The sequence below is a fragment of the Macaca mulatta genome, chromosome 6 (genome assembly GCF_049350105.2).
Source record: "Macaca mulatta isolate MMU2019108-1 chromosome 6, T2T-MMU8v2.0, whole genome shotgun sequence".
Classification (NCBI taxonomy): domain Eukaryota; kingdom Metazoa; phylum Chordata; class Mammalia; order Primates; family Cercopithecidae; genus Macaca; species Macaca mulatta.
In genome coordinates this window covers 189,052,601-189,069,870 of record NC_133411.1, presented here as the reverse complement: position 1 = coordinate 189,069,870, position 17,270 = coordinate 189,052,601, and the positions used below count along the sequence as shown (strand labels likewise).

The following is a 17,270-nucleotide window of genomic DNA, read 5'->3' as shown; positions in this document are numbered from 1 at the left end:
TGATACTTTAGAGCGATGTACATCTTTTACACGCCGTGGAGAGAGAAAGTGAGAGTCGTGTGTGCGCGCGTTTGGGAAGGTGTTGGGGGGGTTCTCATGGTCCGGGGACCCCTGGAGTATTTCACCCAGTCACTAGAGCAGGGGCTTCCCAACCGCCCGGCCGCGGACCCGTGCCCACGGCCTTGGAGGAACCAGTGAGCGAGCAGGAGGCGAGCGAGCATTACGGCCTGAGCTCTGCCTCCCGTCAGATCAGGGCGGCATTAGAGTCTCATAGGAGCGCGAACCCGGTGTGAACTGCGCGTGCTGGGATCTGGGCTGCGCGCTTCTTAGGAGAATCTAACGCCTGATGATCTGAGGTGAAGCAGCCTCATCCCAAACCACTTCTCTTCCCTCAGTCCCTGCAAACACTGTCTTCCAGGAAACCCGTCCCCCAGTGCCAAAAGGTTAGGGACTGCTGCCCTATTGGCCTTTCCCAACCACTCGTGTCCCTGCAGGTCCGGGCCAGTCATCCCCCATCCATGAGGTCAACTGCATGACATGAATGATAGGTCTCATGACATTTAATTTTAAACACTTATTTTAAAGTTAGAACTTTTTTTCTTTTGTAGTCTGTTCTCACACATTTCCATATGCCCTCGCAGATCTCCCGGGCTCCAGGCCCTGCGGCCATCACGCCCGACAGAGAAACAGGCAGCGCCGGCGGGTGACCCGGCTGCCCGCGCCCTCGTGCAGGCGGGCGGGAGAGGACAGGCCCTCGCACGCATGCGCGCGGGGCGGGGCTGCGCCTCAGGCCTGTGCGTTGCCGCTAGACCAGCCGGGGGCGGGGCGGCGGCGGACGCGCGCCTCAGGCGGCAGCCGCGCAAGAGGGACTTTGTGTTCCTCTGACCCTCCTGGGGGCGCTTCCTCCCGTGCCGCCCTTCCCCTCCCGCGCCGCGTCCTTGCGAGGCGCCTCCCATTCGGCGGGACCGACCGGGGGAATGGAGGGGGCACGCTCCTACAGCCCTCCCGGGACCCTGAAGAGACGCCCGCGTGCGACCTGAGACGCCGCCCTCGCCGAGGGCCCATGGGCGCGTCCCCACGGGCGGGCGGCGGACGTGAGGGCGGCGAGCCGCGGGGTCGCAGCGTCCAGGAGGGCCGCGCTCGGGCTCGGCCCCGGCCCCGCGCAAGCCGCGCGCGCGCGCTCCCGCCGCAGCCCGGGCCGCGCCCGCCCCGCCTCTCCGCGCCGGCCCCGGAGCCCGGTCCGCGAGCGGCGGCGGCGGCCGGAGGGACGATGAGCTGCGCGGGGCGGGCGGGCCCTGCCCGGCTCGCCGCGCTCGCCCTGCTGACCTGCAGCCTGTGGCCGGCGCGGGCAGACAACGCGAGCCAGGAGTACTACACGGCGCTCATCAACGTGACGGTGCAAGAGCCCGGCCGCGGAGCCCCGCTCACGTTCCGCATCGACCGCGGGCGCTACGGGCTGGACTCCCCCAAGGCCGAGGTCCGTGGCCAGGTGCTGGCGCCGCTGCCCCTCCACGGAGGTGAGTGCCGGCCCGGGGGCGGCGGGCGGTGGTCGCTGCATCCCGCGGAGGCGGCCGGGCTAGGGTTCCCGGCCCCGGCTGTGGCCCTGGCTCTCCCGCTGCGCGCTGCCGGGCCGACGGCCCCAGCCGGGGTCGAGGCTTCCGTCGTGGACAGCCCGGCCTGCTCCCGTGGGAACCAGGCTTCAGGAGCGTGATTGGGTTTTCCCCTTCTTTGAAAAAGACTTGGAACGGTCGTCTTTGCGTTCAGCAGCTTGTTTGCTGGAGGGCATTGAGCTAGGAGTTTGCAGGGACAGCGTAGACAAAGGAGGTGGTGCAAGAGCGCAAAACTAATTCATGGGGAGGACATCTCAGCCTGTATTTTGGAAGCGGCAGGTTTGTTCCTGAAATCACGGACTTAACGCTGCGCTGGATCTCGAAGGATGCGGCCCTTTTCTAACATAAAAACGTGCCGTTAAGTGGTAAATGGAGGCGGAGGGTGTAAGAGGAAAATGGACATCTTCCCTGTTGCTTTTGGCTCCTGTTCTTGCTCTAGTAGTTTTACTGTAATTTGACGCCTAAAAATGTCACATTATGAGGATTTGATACTAATCAGAACTACTAGCCAAGGCTTTTCAGGTCACGGGTGCCGACCAAAAGGGAAATAGGTAAAATTTTCAAGAATTGTCTTTGAAACCATTTGGCTTAATGTCATGTTTTCCTATAAACATGGGCTTTGTTTAGTTAATTATTTGGTGTAAACATGTATTTGTTTAAATTATTAGTCATGGTTTGAAGGAAACGTTTTGCATATCGCGGAATATGATTTTTTGGGTTTTGGCCCACTTTGAACTTTTGGGAAATACCTGCTATTATCGCCACCCTCATTGTCACCCTGAGAATGCTGAGAGGGGATTTTTCTTCTCTAAACTGCTGTTCATGTTAGGATGACCTAAAGTAGGCAGCCTAAATCAAGTAATGGTTTGCTTTTACACTTTTAAGATATTAGCATATTATGCCCCTCTGAGGTCTGTATTTGTATGCCAAAGTGCCAAGCTGTTTTCTTCTTTGAGACAGGCTGGCTGGCGAAAAATAATCACGTAAGGCTTTTACTGTAGCCTGTCCCCAACTCAGACTGGGCTTTTAAAAGTCCGTTTTACACCAGTAATCAGGTGCTTCAGGCGCATATCTCATCTCCACTGTGTTGAAAAATGGCAGTTAGGGTCCCAGCTTGGCCACAGAAACAACTTTTGTCTTGGGTTCATTCAGTAAATATTTGCGTTCCTGCTCTGTGCCAGTCACTGTGGTTGAGATGCACAGTGTGGCCAGACTCTGGCAACTAACAATGGTAGCCTCTTTTCTGGTGGGGAGAACCGTGAGGGTCACGTGGAAGGGTAGAAAGAGGAAGAGGGAGGCAAGCTGTTCTGGAGCAAGGGCTGGCCCTCTGCAGTGTTGTGAAATTTGTGGTTTGTCTTTGAGGCTTGGTTCCCTCAAGCACCCCAAATCCATGGTCTGAACTTCAGATCCTTGCCTCCACAGTGTTCATGTGCTTTAACTACTTGTTGCTTGCTGTCACCCCAAACCAAAGCCCCGTCTTTGAGAAAGCTTACTTTAGGTGTTTCTGTAGAAGGGTATTGGGAACCAGCTCATGTATTGAGGTGTGAATGAAGGTTAGTCCTGTTCCCCTCTCAGTGGGGAGGCAGCGCTGTAGGATGAAAGGTTCTGAGTCAGGCCTGTGCTCTATGTATATTGTGTGACACTGGAAAAGTAACTCTGCCATTTAGCCTCAGTTTCCTCATCTGTAAAATGGAATGATGAAATGTACATCTCTTAAGGTTGTTGACAGGTTTAAATGGTTCCTTAATTCTGAAAAGAGGAGATTTGGTAACCTAAAGGAATCTCTCAGTTGGTGAGATTTTAGACACTGCAACAGAATGAACACATTTGGGCAGTGTGTGAAGACTGAGTGTGAAGTCAGTCCCCTTGAGGTTTAGTCTCCCTTTCCTTGATTCTCTAGGGGTCATTTTGTGTCCGTCCCACATGGGCCTGCTCCAGGTTTTCTCAGGGGGATGGGGTTGGGGGTGGGGGATCCTACAGGTGGTCTGAGTCTGGCTTTGTACCAAGGGTCTTCACACACATATGCCGTTTTTCAGTCCAGCAAATATTAATTGAAATCCTGTGTGCCAAGGCATTGGTGAAGGAGAGGCAACAGCAGTGAACAAAACAGATTTAAAAAAATCCGTCTCTATAAAGCATAGCTTCTGCTGGGGATCTTTATAAGTTAGTCTGCCTGTCAATAGTTTCTAAACCTATGGGTTTATATGAAATCTAAATCTGCTGTTGCAGCAGGAACGTAGGAATTTATTTTAGAAACAGAAGTGGTGATATGTGTCTGTTAAAATTATTCGTGTTTAAAAAGATGATTTAAAATTGGAATACTTGGATATTTTACATTATAATCTTGATTTAATGAGTTTCACAGTTTTTTAGTTTTAGAAAAAATAGTGCATCCTTATGACTTTGATGCTCTTATAATTTTGAATTGAGGAGAATTCTTGACATGTTTATTGAGGACTTACTATGTGTTGACACTAAGCAAAGTAATGTTCAGATTACACACAAAGTTATGAGACAAGTTCTGGTCCAAAAACAGCTGTGGCCAATTTATGTGAAATTCATGAAAATTTGTTTTGAGGGTGTTTGGTAGAAATGAACATAAAGACAAAAGAACTTTATAGTTTTCCTAGAGTTTAACATGATGGCTCATTTTAAAGCTGTGGATTGATTTATGAAACTAGAAACCTTTCTGTCTGCTTTGCAGTGCTACTATCACGTGTGAATTTCTGAATAAGATTTATTTGTCCTATCCCTTTAAAGAACAAATAGTCAATTTTTTTTTTCTTAGGCACTTTGGTATTTTAAAAGTATATTTTGGCAAGTGCTATACTTTATGTAGTATACTTTATGAGATTCTTTATGAACAAGTATACTTTAAAAATATGTCTTTGCCATTAAGTGGAATGCATTGGTGGGTGTAGAATCATTTGCCTGGGGCTAACAAATTTTATATTTTAACTGGTAAAGAATTTGTGTTTAGAAACGGAGTTTTGAAGGAACGTGTCGTGTATTTATGCACAGATCACCGTTGCTTCTTTATTACTTACTCAAATAGTAAGCTTAGAACTAGGAGCAAACTATTTAGTACCTCTGCAGAGCAGCCTAGCAGGGTCTGTTGTGGAGCAGACATTGTAAATGTGCTTTCTGTGTGTGCACACTAACTTTTTGTTTGAGCCCGGAGTGGGGGTTGGGAGAGGAGAAAGCCTGTGTTGGTGATGTGATTATGTATGCAGATGTGCTGCTGGGGAAGAATTTAGTATCGGCCACTTCTTGCTTTGCATAGAAATTTTCAGGATTGGATGTTACACCCTTAGAGAATAATTTTACCAAATAATAAACCTTTTTTTGTTAACTTGCTTAGGGATGCAATAAAACTCAAAAAAGTGAATCTTAGGTTTTTATGTTTAAAAATGTAATCCTATTAGATGACGCCTTTGATGGTTCCTTTAACGAATCTGAAATTGGTTTTTAGAAATTCTCATAAACAGTGGAGGAGATTGATGTGAAAACAAGATTTGGGTGAAAGGGGTCATGTAATGTTTGAATTCATAACAGCAAAGGCAGGGGCTATTGGACGCAGATTTCAAAATATTCAGAGAAAAAGGAGATATGATCATGGGAGCAGGGTCTCTGAATATTCAGAAGGAGAATTCAGAAAGAGCTGGAGGCTCTAAAAATCAAATTTTAACATAAATAGCCTGGCAAGAGAAAACTGGATATATATAATAAATTATATTTATGTTGAACTTTACAGCTTATGACATGTTTTTACATACTGTTTTTCCTTCACATTTGAATGATTATTTCCATTAGCCTATAAATGTTTGAGTATTTTTAAAAAACCGCTTGATCTCTCCACCGAATCCCTATCCTGCTACCACCCCATTTCTCTCTTACAGTGAACCTCTAAACATTATCTACATTTACTGCCTCTGATTTTTCCTCCTCCTGCTCTTCTCTTTGTGAAGGTCTTCTGTTGCCGTGCCAGTGGTTTTGATAAAGATGTGGCATGTATAACAGATATATTTGATAGCAGGGTCAGAATTGCAAAGATCTTAATGTGTAGAATGATGAGCTATATAGCTTTAAAAAATTAATAGGAATAAAGACATAGATTTGGGTTTAAAAAAGTCACCTTCGTGGAGGGGGGCAGAAGGAGCTGAGGGCTAGCTACCTGTCAGATGACAAAGCTTGTGAGCTCTCACTGACCTCACCCCACCTTGCCCCGTCTAATCTTGCACTGCGTTTGGGCCTCAAGACTAGATAACTTCTAGGATCCCTCCCACCTTGAACAAAGTGTGACTATAAATTAGTAAGACATGTCTTTTATTTTATTTTAAGGACAGGGTCTTGCTCTGTTGCCCAGGCTGGAATGCAGTGGTGTGATCATAGCTCACTGTAGCCTCGACCTCGGGGAGTCAAGTGATGAGTCCTCCTGCCTCGGTTTCCCAGGTAGCTGAGACTGCAGGTGCACACCATTATACCTGGCTAATTTTTTTTTTTTTTTTTTTTTTTGAGACAGAATTTTGCTCTTGTTGCCCAGGCTGGAGTGCAATGGCGCGATCTTGGCTCACTGCAACCTTCGCCTCCCGGGTTCAAGCGATTCTCCTGCCTCAGCCTCCCTAGTAGCTGGGATTACAGGCATGTGCCACCACGCCCTAATAAGCCAAACCTTATCAGAGGGCTAATTTTTTGTATTTTTAGTGGAGACGGGGTTTCTCCGTGTTGGTCAGGCTGGTCTCGAACTCCCGACCTCAGGTGATCCGCCCGATACCTGTCTAATTTTATAAATTTTTTGTAGAGACAGGGTCTCACTGTATTGCCCACGCTAAGACAAATCTTTTTAAACAAACTTGCTAGACTGTTTGTACCCATTAGGGAGAGTGTTGTTCTTGTTAAACCAGTCATATTGGGAAGGTGTATCAGTCTGTTTTCATGCTGCTGATAAAGACATGCCTGAGACTGGAAAGAAAAAGAGGTTTAATTGGACTTCCAGTTTCACGTGGCTGGGGAGGCCTCAGAATCATGGTGGATGGCAGAAGGCACTTATATGGCAGCAGCAAGAGAAAATTAGGAGGATGCAGAAGTGGAGACCCCTGATAAAACCATCCAATCTGGTGAGACTTATTCACCAGCGTGAGAGTAGTGTGGGGGAAACGCTCCTGTGATTCCAGTTATCTCCCATCGGGTCCCTCCCACAACGCTGGGATTTATGGGAGTACAATTCAAAATGAGATTTGGGTGGGGACACAGAGCCAAACCTTATCAGAGGGTGTGTGTATGTGTACACATATATGCACATATTATGCAGCAGTGAAGACATTAAACGTTATTAGCATGAGAGTGTTTAATGTTTGTGATATTACCTTTTCGATTGAACAATTTTATAAAGCCTGCAATAGGTAACATTTTTATCGTTGACAAAAATTTAGATTTGAATTTGATAAAAATTTTAGATTTGAATTTGGACAATAAATGAAAGTTATTCAGAGGCAATTGTGAATAAGATACCTGCTTAAGCAAGGCAATGAAAAGTTTGTTAAAGAAGGAAGGAAACTTATTTTTTTCTGTGTTTGTGAACTCTTTCTTTACATAGTTCTTTTTTTTTTTTTTTTTTTTTTGAGACAGAGTCTTGCTCTATCGCCCAGGCTGGAATGCGGTGGCTTAATCTCGGCTCACTGCAACCTCCGCCTCCCAGGTTCAAGCAGTTCTCCTGCCTCAGCCTCCCGAGTAGCTGGGATTACAGGCGTGTGCCGACACACCTTGCTAATTTTTTGTATTTTTAGTAGAGATGGGGTTTCACCATGTTTGCCAGGATGGTCTCGATCTCCTGACCTTGTGATCTGCCCGTCTTGGTCTCCCAAAGTGTTGGGATTACAGGCATGAGCCACCGCGCCCAGCCTCGTGCCTGTACTTTAACTACTTCTTTGTACCGCTTCCCAAGTGGGTTTAATAAATTATGATATATCCACTCAGTGGAGTGTTACACAGCCATAAAAAGGGGATCGTTGTGAACTATGATTGTGTTAAATTTATTTACAGTGGATAAGGACTCCAAGTAGTATGCAGACATAAAAGTAGTTGTGTTATATCAATTAGATAATGGGTGACATTTCTCTTAAAAATTATTGTTAATTTTTACTATGAAAGGGGAAAAATTTTCATGAAAGGACAGGGGGAAAAGTCATACCTTCTGAAGGGGATAACCAGGAACAAGTCAGTCTTTGCAAGGTTGTTGTTTTTTTTTTTTTTTTAATTCATTCTGTAGCTCCAAGAACAGAATGAATTCCATGCATTGGTTAGGATTATTAAGGAACTGGAAGATATTAGGAAAATGTTGAAAAAGGCATGTTTTTTCTCTAGTAAGAAAAGAGGAACTCTAGGACTAAGACAACTTGGTCCAAATATGAAGCAAGCTAAAGTATGTCATGATTTTGAGCAGTTTGTGAATCCTAGACAAGTGGAATCCTAGTACAGGACTCAGCTTTTAGTGTAATATTTATATGCTGATGATGTTAACGCTCCTATTGGTTTTGTGGTTTTCACTGTTTAGAACTAATCTGTAGTTAAAGCATGGAAGACTTAATTGTAGTTACAGAGCAGAAACCTTGAGACTCTACAAACACAGATGACAAGGGTGGAGAAATGGAAGAGAGAAAAGTTAGGGAGGGTGAGGGAGTCAGTTTATTCATCTCACAGGATGGGGATTCAAGAGAGAGTTTCTAGATGCAGAAGCTAGAAAGGTTCGAACACAGAGGAAAATAAAAATAACAATAAAATCGGGACGAAGGGGAGTTGAAGAGTGAGTAAACACACAATCCTGATTTGTGACGTCTTATATCTGCACACGATGTCCAAAGTTGACAAACCAAGAAATGATGACTAGAGAGCTGTTTGGAACGGTGGAGTAGGCCACCAGAAGAACTAAAAACTGTTGAAAGTGGTTGCCTCTGGGGACTAGGGACAGGTAGGGTGGCTGGGGCAGGTGGGTGACTGGGGCAGGTGTGTGTCATTGCAAGCCATTGGATGAATTTGCTTTTTTCATAGATGAATACAGTAAGATTCCCACTCTTTTCCCTTTGCTCACTGCAAGTGAATCTGCTTCCTATTTTTGTTTTTTCTCGTTTGAGAAGCTTGTTATTTTCCCAGCATCTCCTCCAAGTCTAGTGACATGCTGTGGAATTTGAGATTGTGCACAAACTAAACAATATTTCAGGAGACTGTGAAATCGGAGAAAGCTACTGTTAAATTGATTTTATTCCATAAATAGGCTTAAATCCATGGACATAAAAGAATTTATTATAATAAGTCCTACATTGCCTGTCTCATAGTGTTTTCTTTATCTTTGGCAGTTCCCTCCTTCCCCAATCCGTTGTGACAAGCTCTCAGCAGTAATGGAAGTGAGCTCAGTGTGATCGTGTCCTTTGTCTCCATTGGATGGAGTGAGTTATATTTTAGCCGTCTTCTGGCTTCTCTTCTTTTTTGATGTAATTCCATGAAATCACCTCTTTTTCCTCTGTCTTCCAAAAGTAATTTTGTATTTACAGAAGCTTTTGTAAACACAAAATTTCCATTCTGGATGAACCATGTACCGTTCGTCTTTCTCATGTGCCGTCTGCCTTTCTCATGTGCCGTCCGCCTTTCTCATGTGCCGTCCGCCTTTCTCATGTGCCGTTCGCCTTTCTCATGTGCCGTCCGCCTTTCTCATGTGCCGTCTGCCTTTCTCATGTGCCGTCCGCCTTTCTCATGTGCCGTCCGTCTTTCTCATGTGCCGTTCGCCTTTCTCATGCTTCCTGCAACTCAACCAGCAGCTGAATGTTGCTGGGGAAGGTGTTAGGTTTGAGATCAGACATTTCAAGAAAAACCAAATGGGCACTTAACAGTGTCCACTAATCCAAAAATATTTTCTCGTAATGAAATAAGACAACACTGAGATGGGAATTGTTTTCTCTCCACGTGCCTCCTGTTACCTGCTCCCATGTCTTTATTTTTAGCCCAGGCCTCTCTAGGTTCATGCACTTGGCTGCCTGTTGGTATCTTTACTTCAGTGTCACGAAGACGTCTCCAGATTGACGAGCTCCACATGGAGCTCAGATTCATTTTTTCACCTCCCCATCTGCTACCAGTGCTCTTCAGTCTTTCCCGGCTCAATAAATGACACCGTCGTACCACCCTTGTTATTTACAGAAATTTAGGACCATCCTTGCTTCTTTGGCTCACATTCCACATCTAATCCATCTCCATGATTCACCTCCAGAATGGATCGTATGTATCTGTTGTTTGACATTTTCATGGCTGCTGCATTAGTTCAGGCAACTGTCATTTCCTGCTGTCTTTTTCTTGGTCTCTCTGTCTTTTTGCATAACTTCTATCAATCTTTTCTTCTATGGTAGCCAAAATAATCTTAAAGGTTCACCCAGTCATGTTACTCCTTTGCTTAAACCCCTGCAGTGGCTCGTCATCATCCTTAGAATGGACATCGGAAGTCTCTGTGCCGTATGAGGTGTTCACTACTTGGTCTAGCTCCGGCCCCTTCCTCCTCCCCAGCCCCAGGTCGTTTCTCCCTTGCTCACCTGCTGAAACCATTCTGATACTCTTTCAGTTCCCAGGGCTTCTAAGTTTTCTTTACAGTGTGTACCCTCTGGCTGGCATCCCGCAGTGTTTGCTATATTAGTGGAACTTTACAAAAATTCTTTGGTTCTGTAAAATGGCCAGTTAACTGGACAGATTGAGAATCTTAGAATGTAATGCCCATTAGTAATCAACAAGTCAAGTCCCCCATCTGAGGCTTCAGCATCCCAGTCAGATACTTGTACAGCTTAAGATTGAACAAATGTGGTGACAGAAATATACCACATTCATCTCTGGCAAACCGAGTGTTAGAAAGTCGTTTTCATCTGGAAAAAAATGGTTCAGATATTTATAGACAGTTTCCTTGTCTGACTCAAGTCCTCTAACCTTTAGGCTTCATATCCCTATTTATTTTGACCATTCTTGGGAATATGGTATCTTAAACCTCAGAATGCATTTGTCTATTAATATTCCACTGAAAGGGTGTAGTGGGCGCTGTAGTCTGAATGTTGGTGTCCCCCCGCATTCATATGTTGAAGTTCCATTTCCAATGTGATAGTGTTAAGAGGTAGGCCCTTTGGGGGTGATTAGTTTGTGAGGGCAGAGCTCTCATGAATGGGATTAGTGCCCTTATAAAAGAGGCTCGTGGGGGCTGGGCGCGGTGGCTCACACCTGTGATCCTAGCACTTTGGGAGGCTGAGGCGGGGGATTACGAGGTCACAAGATCAAGACCATCCTGGCCAACATGGTGAAACCCCGTCTTTACTAAAAAAAAAAAAAAAAAACAAACAAAACAAAAATTATCCGGGCATGGTGGCAGGTGCCTGAAGTCCCAGCTACTCAGGAGGCTGAGGCAAGAGAATCACTTGAACCTGGGAGGCGGAGGTTGCAGTGAGCCGAGATCGCATCATTACACTCCATCCTGGGTGACAGAGTGAGACTCTGTCTAAAAAAAAAAAAAAAGAGACTAGGGGAGGGGGAAGCATGTTTGCCCTTTTCTGCCATGTGAGGACACACAGAAGTCTCCATTGATGAAGCAAACAGAAGGCCCTGATGCCACATCAGCTGGTGGCTTGATCTCGGACTTCCCAGCCTGCAGAACTATGTGAAACAAGTTTATGCTGTTTATAAATTACCCAGTCTAAGGTGTTTTGTTACAGCATCGCGAAAGGACTGAGAGATGAGTTAAATAGTGTCCACAAAAATTCATGTCCCTCTAGAACCTCAGAATATGCCCTCATTTGGAAATAGGATCTCTGCAGGTATAATTAGTTGACGATCAGGATAAAATCATACTAGTTTAGTGTGGCCCTAAATCCAAAGACTAGTGTCCTTGTAAGAAGAAGAAAAGATACAGAAAGACACACAGAGAAGGCAGCCCTGGGAAGGAGGAGGTTACATAGATGGCATCATTCTGCCACAAACCAGCGGGTGCAAGGCCTGGCTGGCAGCCATCAGACACTGGGAGAGGGGCTGGAGGCGGTTTTTCCCTTGAGCCTCCAGAAGGAGCCAGCCCTGCTAACACCAGACTTTGGGGCCCCAGAACTGGGAGACTGTGTTGTTTTAAGCCACCAAGTTTGTGATGTCTTGTGGCAGCCACAGGAAACTAATACAAAGAGAATCTCAGCATTGAACGCAGGCCTGCAGGGTTAGCTTTGCCAGCACAGGAGAGAGTAGAGCTACTTTGTTCATCCTCCGGACGTGCCTGAAGTCACGTCAGTTGTTTTGGTTTTCCTAATCATGGACTCATCCTGAGCTTACTGTTGATTAAACTTTCAGTGTTTTTCACAGAGGCTGCTCCTGAGCCATCAGCCATTTCATTCAGCCCTTCAGGATACTTTCTGAATCCTGATGTGTCACCCACAGTCTTCACTCTTTCTAGCAGCTTGTGTCACTAGTGAATGCGTGAACATAGCTTTCTGTATCTTCATCTGAGTTAGTGGTTCTTAGCTTTTTGCTTTGTAGATCCCCTTTAATAAGTGATGAACGCTGTGGACCTTTCTCCAGAAAACTAGATATTTATATGGATATACACAAAACTCTTAGTAAGGTTTAGGAGGCCAGTTACCTCTTGAAGCCCCAAGTTAAGAATCCCTACTCTTAAGTTACAGATGGAAGTATTGGCAAGCGAATGAACAGGCCTTTGTAGTGTGCTGCTAAAAATCTGGGATGGTATGTTATTCCGTCAATCAGCACTCTTCAGGGATGGCCCTTTCACAGAGTTTTCTAATTCACTTTATTGACTTTGCATTTAGCATGTGTTTCTTCAGCTTATGATATCATAAAAGACATAATCAGATGCTCTGGTGGAAAAAACAAAGATACTTTGTGTACTTTGTTCCTGATTGGCTAGGCCGGGAGCCACTGCACGGAGGGAAAAGCAGCAAATCTTTCTGGCGTAGCCTTGGTGTGTTAGTTTCTTATTGCCACACTAACAAATTACCGTGAACTAGGTGGCTTACATCAACACAATGTACTTCTCTTTCAGTTCGGGAGGTCAGGATTCTGAAATGAGTTTCACTGACCTGCGTGAGACCAAGGTGTTGGCAAGACGGCGTGGCTTTGGAGCTCTCCGGGGGAATCATTTCCTTGCCTTTTTCAGCTTGTAGAAGCTGCCTATGTTCCCTGGTCCATGGCCCCTTCCCCCATCTTCAGATCTCTGACTTTGACTTTCTTCTTCTGTCATCCACATTTAAAAGGCCCTTGTGATTACGTTGGGCCCACTCAGATAGTCCAGGAGAATCTCTTTATTGTAAAGTCAGCCGATTCTCAACCTTGTTTCATCTGTAACCTAACTCCCCCTTGCCCTGTTACCTGATGTATTCACTGACAGGTCCTGGGAATTGGGAGATGGTCATCTTTGAGGGAGCCGCCATTCTGCCTCCCTCACGTAGCAGGCCTGTGCTGGCAGCCCACCATTACAGCTTTCTCTTCACACTGTCTGCAGATTATTCCTTCAATAATCGTGTGTGAAACTTTGCTAAGGCTTAGTGGGACCCTAACGGGTCAGTTGTTTTCACGGCTCACCTTCACTGTTTCGTGTCAGAGCTCTGTACGCAGGTTAGTTTTCCAACATTTCTTTTCTATGACTCCTTAAAGGTCAATGATGCAGCTTCTCATTTGCATGTTATCAGCAGACTAATTCATCTGGATCAGAAAAATCCTAAATTCCTGTGGGACAGTCGCCTCAAGTATTCATTCATCAAATAATTATTAAGCACCTACTGAGTACCAGGCAGGACAAGAAGTTCCTGCATGCTGTTGCTGTCTGGTGGGGGGAAGTAAAAGGAGTCAGCTCTTGTGTCCTATCTGGGGAGAGCAGACCGTTACACAGGTCAACACAGAATTATGTAATCATAGTCTTGGGAAAGCATTGGGATGCCGAGAGCAAAAATGGCAGAAGAGACTCAGTCTAGGGTAGACAAGGCGTCCCTGAAGAAATGATGTTTAAGCTGAGACTGCAGCATGAGCAGATATTACACTGAGAGGGGGCAGAAAGGAGGATGTTTCAGTCCAAGGAAGTACACACGAAGACTAAAAGGTGCAAAAACCGTGATGTACTTGTGGAATTTGAAAGGAGGTAGAGAGTAAGGGGGAGAGTGGGACACAGTAGAGGTGAAAAAGTCAGTGTTTTCCAGGTCTTGTTAGGATTTTGGACTTTATATAAGAGGAATGGAAAACTATTGGAGATATTTTGTTGTTGTTTTAAAAATTTTTAATTGTGGTAAAATACATATAAAATCGACCATCTAACTGTTAAGTAGTGTTAAGTACATTTACACTGTTGTGTGACCAATCTACAGGACTCTTTGTCTTGCAAAATGGAAACTCTATACCCGTTATACCAGCCGGGTACAGTGGCTCACACCTGTAATCCCAGCACTTAGGGAGGCTGAGGTGGGCAGATCACTTGAGGTCATGAGTTCAAGACCAGCCTGGCCAACATGGTGAAACCCCCCATCTCCACTAAAAATACAAAAATTGACCTTAGCCAGGCGTGGTGGTGTGCACCCGTAGTCTCAGCTACTCAGGAGGCTGAGGCAGGAGACTCACCTGAACCCGGGAGGCAGAGGTTGCAGTGAACTGAGGTCACGCTACTACACTCCAACTTGGGTGACAGAGCGAGACTCCATCTCAAAAATGAAAAATAAAAATATACCCATTAAACCACAAGACTTCATTACCCCCTCTGCCCCAGCCCCTGCCAACACCACTCTACTTTCTGTCTCTATGAATTTGACTAGGTTAGGTCCCTCATAAAAGCGGAATCATCCAGTATTTGCCCATTTGTAACTGGATTATTTCACTTAGCATATGTCCTCAGGTTCATCTGTGTTGTAGCATGTGTTAGAATACTGTTGAAGGATTTTAACCTGGGGAATAAAGTGACCAGATTTTTAAAAATTAGCAAACATTTTTACTAGCTGTAACGTACACTGAAAAATACACAACCGTAACTCTGCAGCCTGACCACTTCCCACAGAGTGAACACCCTGACGTAACCATGAACCTAGTGGAGAAGTGGAGCGTGACCAGCTTTGCAGACCCCCTCAGGTCCCTTCCAGTCACTGCTCCTTCCCTCCTCACTCCCCAGCAGTAACTGCTGTCCTCACTTTGACACCGTAGTGTATACCTGTTTCTTAACTCGTGTGAAGGACAACTTTTTACCTACAACACTCTTGATACCAAATGTGTGGGTTTTCAACATCAATTGGATGTCCTACAGTTTAACTCAATTCTGACACTAACTACCTGGTGAAGTTAGCACAGACCCCACAGGTAAAGGGCCTAGTCCCACAAAACTGCCCCTACTTCCGACGCCGGTTGTAGGTAGTGGGTCAGAGGGTCCCCACACGTCTATCTGACTTGGCTACCATTCAGGAGGTTCCCGTAACTCCCTACTTAGTTTGATAATTTGCTATATAACAGCTCATAGAACTCAGGAAAACACTTTACTTACTATCCCTCGTTATTATAAAGGGTGTTATGTAAGATACAAATTCAGAGCCAGTTGGAGAGGTGCATAGGGTAAGGTCTGGAAGGGTCGCATGACCAGGAGCTTCGGTCGTTATATTGGGGTGGTGTAATAATCCTCTTGGCACGTGCCCAGCCCAAAGCTACCTGAACCCTGTTGTTTAAAGATTTTAGGGAGGCTCCATTACACAGACATGATTTTTTTTGAGACTGAGTTTTGCTCTGTCACCCAGGCTGGAGCGCAGTGGTGTGGTCTTAGCTCACTGCAGCCTCCACCTCCCAGGTTCCAGCAGTCTTCTGCCTCAGCCTCCCTAGTAGCTGGAATTACAGGCATGCACCACCACACCCAGATAGTTACTGTATTTTTAGTAGAGATGGGGTTTCACCATGTTGTCCAGGCTGGTCTCAAACTCCTGACCTTGGGTGATCCTCCCACCTCAGCCTCCCAAAGTGCTGGGATTACAGGCGTGAGCCGCTGTGCCCACCCCTACACAGACGTGATTGATTAAGTCATTGGCCATTGGATTAGCGCAATCTTTAGCCCCTTGCCCCTCCCCAGAAGTTTGAGGGGCTGGGAGTTGGGCTGAAAGTTTCAGTCCTCCAATCACACGATTGGTTCCTCTGGCAAACAGACCCCATCTTCCAAGAGTCGCCTTATTAGCACAGTCTCTGGTATGGTTGAAAGGGGCTTATTATGAATAACAAAACATGCTCCTCTCACCCCTGTCGCTCAGGAAATTACTTACATGTTAGGAACTCTATGACAGAAACCGGGGATGAAGACTAAATATGTATTTCTTATATCACAATATACATGGAGTCATGGTATGCCTTCTTGTGACTAGTTTCTTTTGCTCACATCATGTTAGTGAGATAAATTCATGTTATTGCATATAGCAGTGGTTTTGTTGGTGATCTGCTTTATGAATATGTGATAGTTATGCATTCTGCTGTCCATGGGCCTGTGGGTTTCCTGCTTTTTGGTGGTTAAAAACAATGCAGTCCAGTCATGAGCATTGTATGTATCTTTGGTACACATATGTACACATTTTATTGGGAATATATTTGAGTGTCTGTAAGACACTCTTCAGAGAGGAAGAATTGTCCTCTTTCTCTGAGTTGTCTTTCAAGCCCAACGTGTCCAACATAGTTCATATTTCCTAATCTGTTCCTCCTCTAGTGTTTGCTGTCTGTCAGTAATACCACCTCTACCCAGTGTGTTTTGCCAGAAACCGAGGAATCTCCCTCTTTAGACCCCCCACTCCCGTATCTGAATAATTACTGGGTTCGATTGATCCAAACTCCTAAGTATCTCTAAAATGTGGTCTGTTTCTCTCCACACCTGTTGCAACCTCCTCTGGTCTCATCTGGACTGTGGCTCCCTTCTAGCCCATTCTCTATAGTAATAGGACAGAGATTTTTCTCTGTTGCACATGTACATATAGCCCCAGGGTATGCATTAAACTCATAAATGTCATACATACACTATTAATTTTTTTTTAACACAGCTACTATCTTGAGACTCAACACTTAGGCTAATAGTAACAGCTGGAATAAATCTATATTTCTTTTTTTGTTTGTTTGTTTTGTGAGACGGGGTCTCACTCTGCTGCCCAGGCTGGAGTGCAGTGGCCGGATCTCAGCTCACTGCAAGCTCCGCCTCCTGGGTTTACGCCATTCTCCTGCCTCAGCCTCCCGAGTAGCTGGGACTACAGGCGCCCACCACCTCGCCTGGCTAGTTTTTTTTTTTTTTTTTTTTTTGTATTTTTTTAGTAGAGGCGGGGTTTCACTGGGTTAGCCAGGATGGTCTCGATCTCCTGACCTCGTGATCCGCCCGTCTCGGCCTCCCAAAGTGCTGGGATTACAGGCTTGAGCTACCGCGCCCGGCCCATAAATCTATATTTCTAGTAGTCTTTATGTTATTTTCTAGTTTTTTAACTTTCTTTTCCAAATCTGATTGGTGGTGATGGTTTGTTTTTTTGTTTTGTTTTGTTTTGTTTTGTTTTAAGACCCAGTTTGGCTCTGTTGCCCAGACCAGAGTATGGTGGCACCATCTCAGTTTACTGCAACCTCTGCCTCCCGGGTTCAAGCAATTCTCCTGCCTCACTCTCCTGA

At 45.5% G+C, this 17,270-nt stretch overlaps 1 protein-coding gene across 11 annotated transcripts in view; it reads left to right on the top strand.

Annotated features, from left to right (window-relative positions):
* Nucleotides 1-827: 827 nt before the first annotated feature.
* The window catches only part of RNF130 (ring finger protein 130), a 111,946-nt gene continuing 95,503 nt past the window's right edge, over nt 828-17,270 (top strand). For all 11 annotated transcript variants that reach the window (XM_028850016.2, XM_028850015.2, XM_077937531.1 and 8 more), the window contains exon 1: nt 828-1,517. In XM_028850016.2, the coding sequence (XP_028705849.1) occupies nt 1,064-1,517 (454 nt within the window). In that variant the 5' untranslated portion in view covers nt 828-1,063. The remainder of the gene's footprint in view (nt 1,518-17,270) is intronic.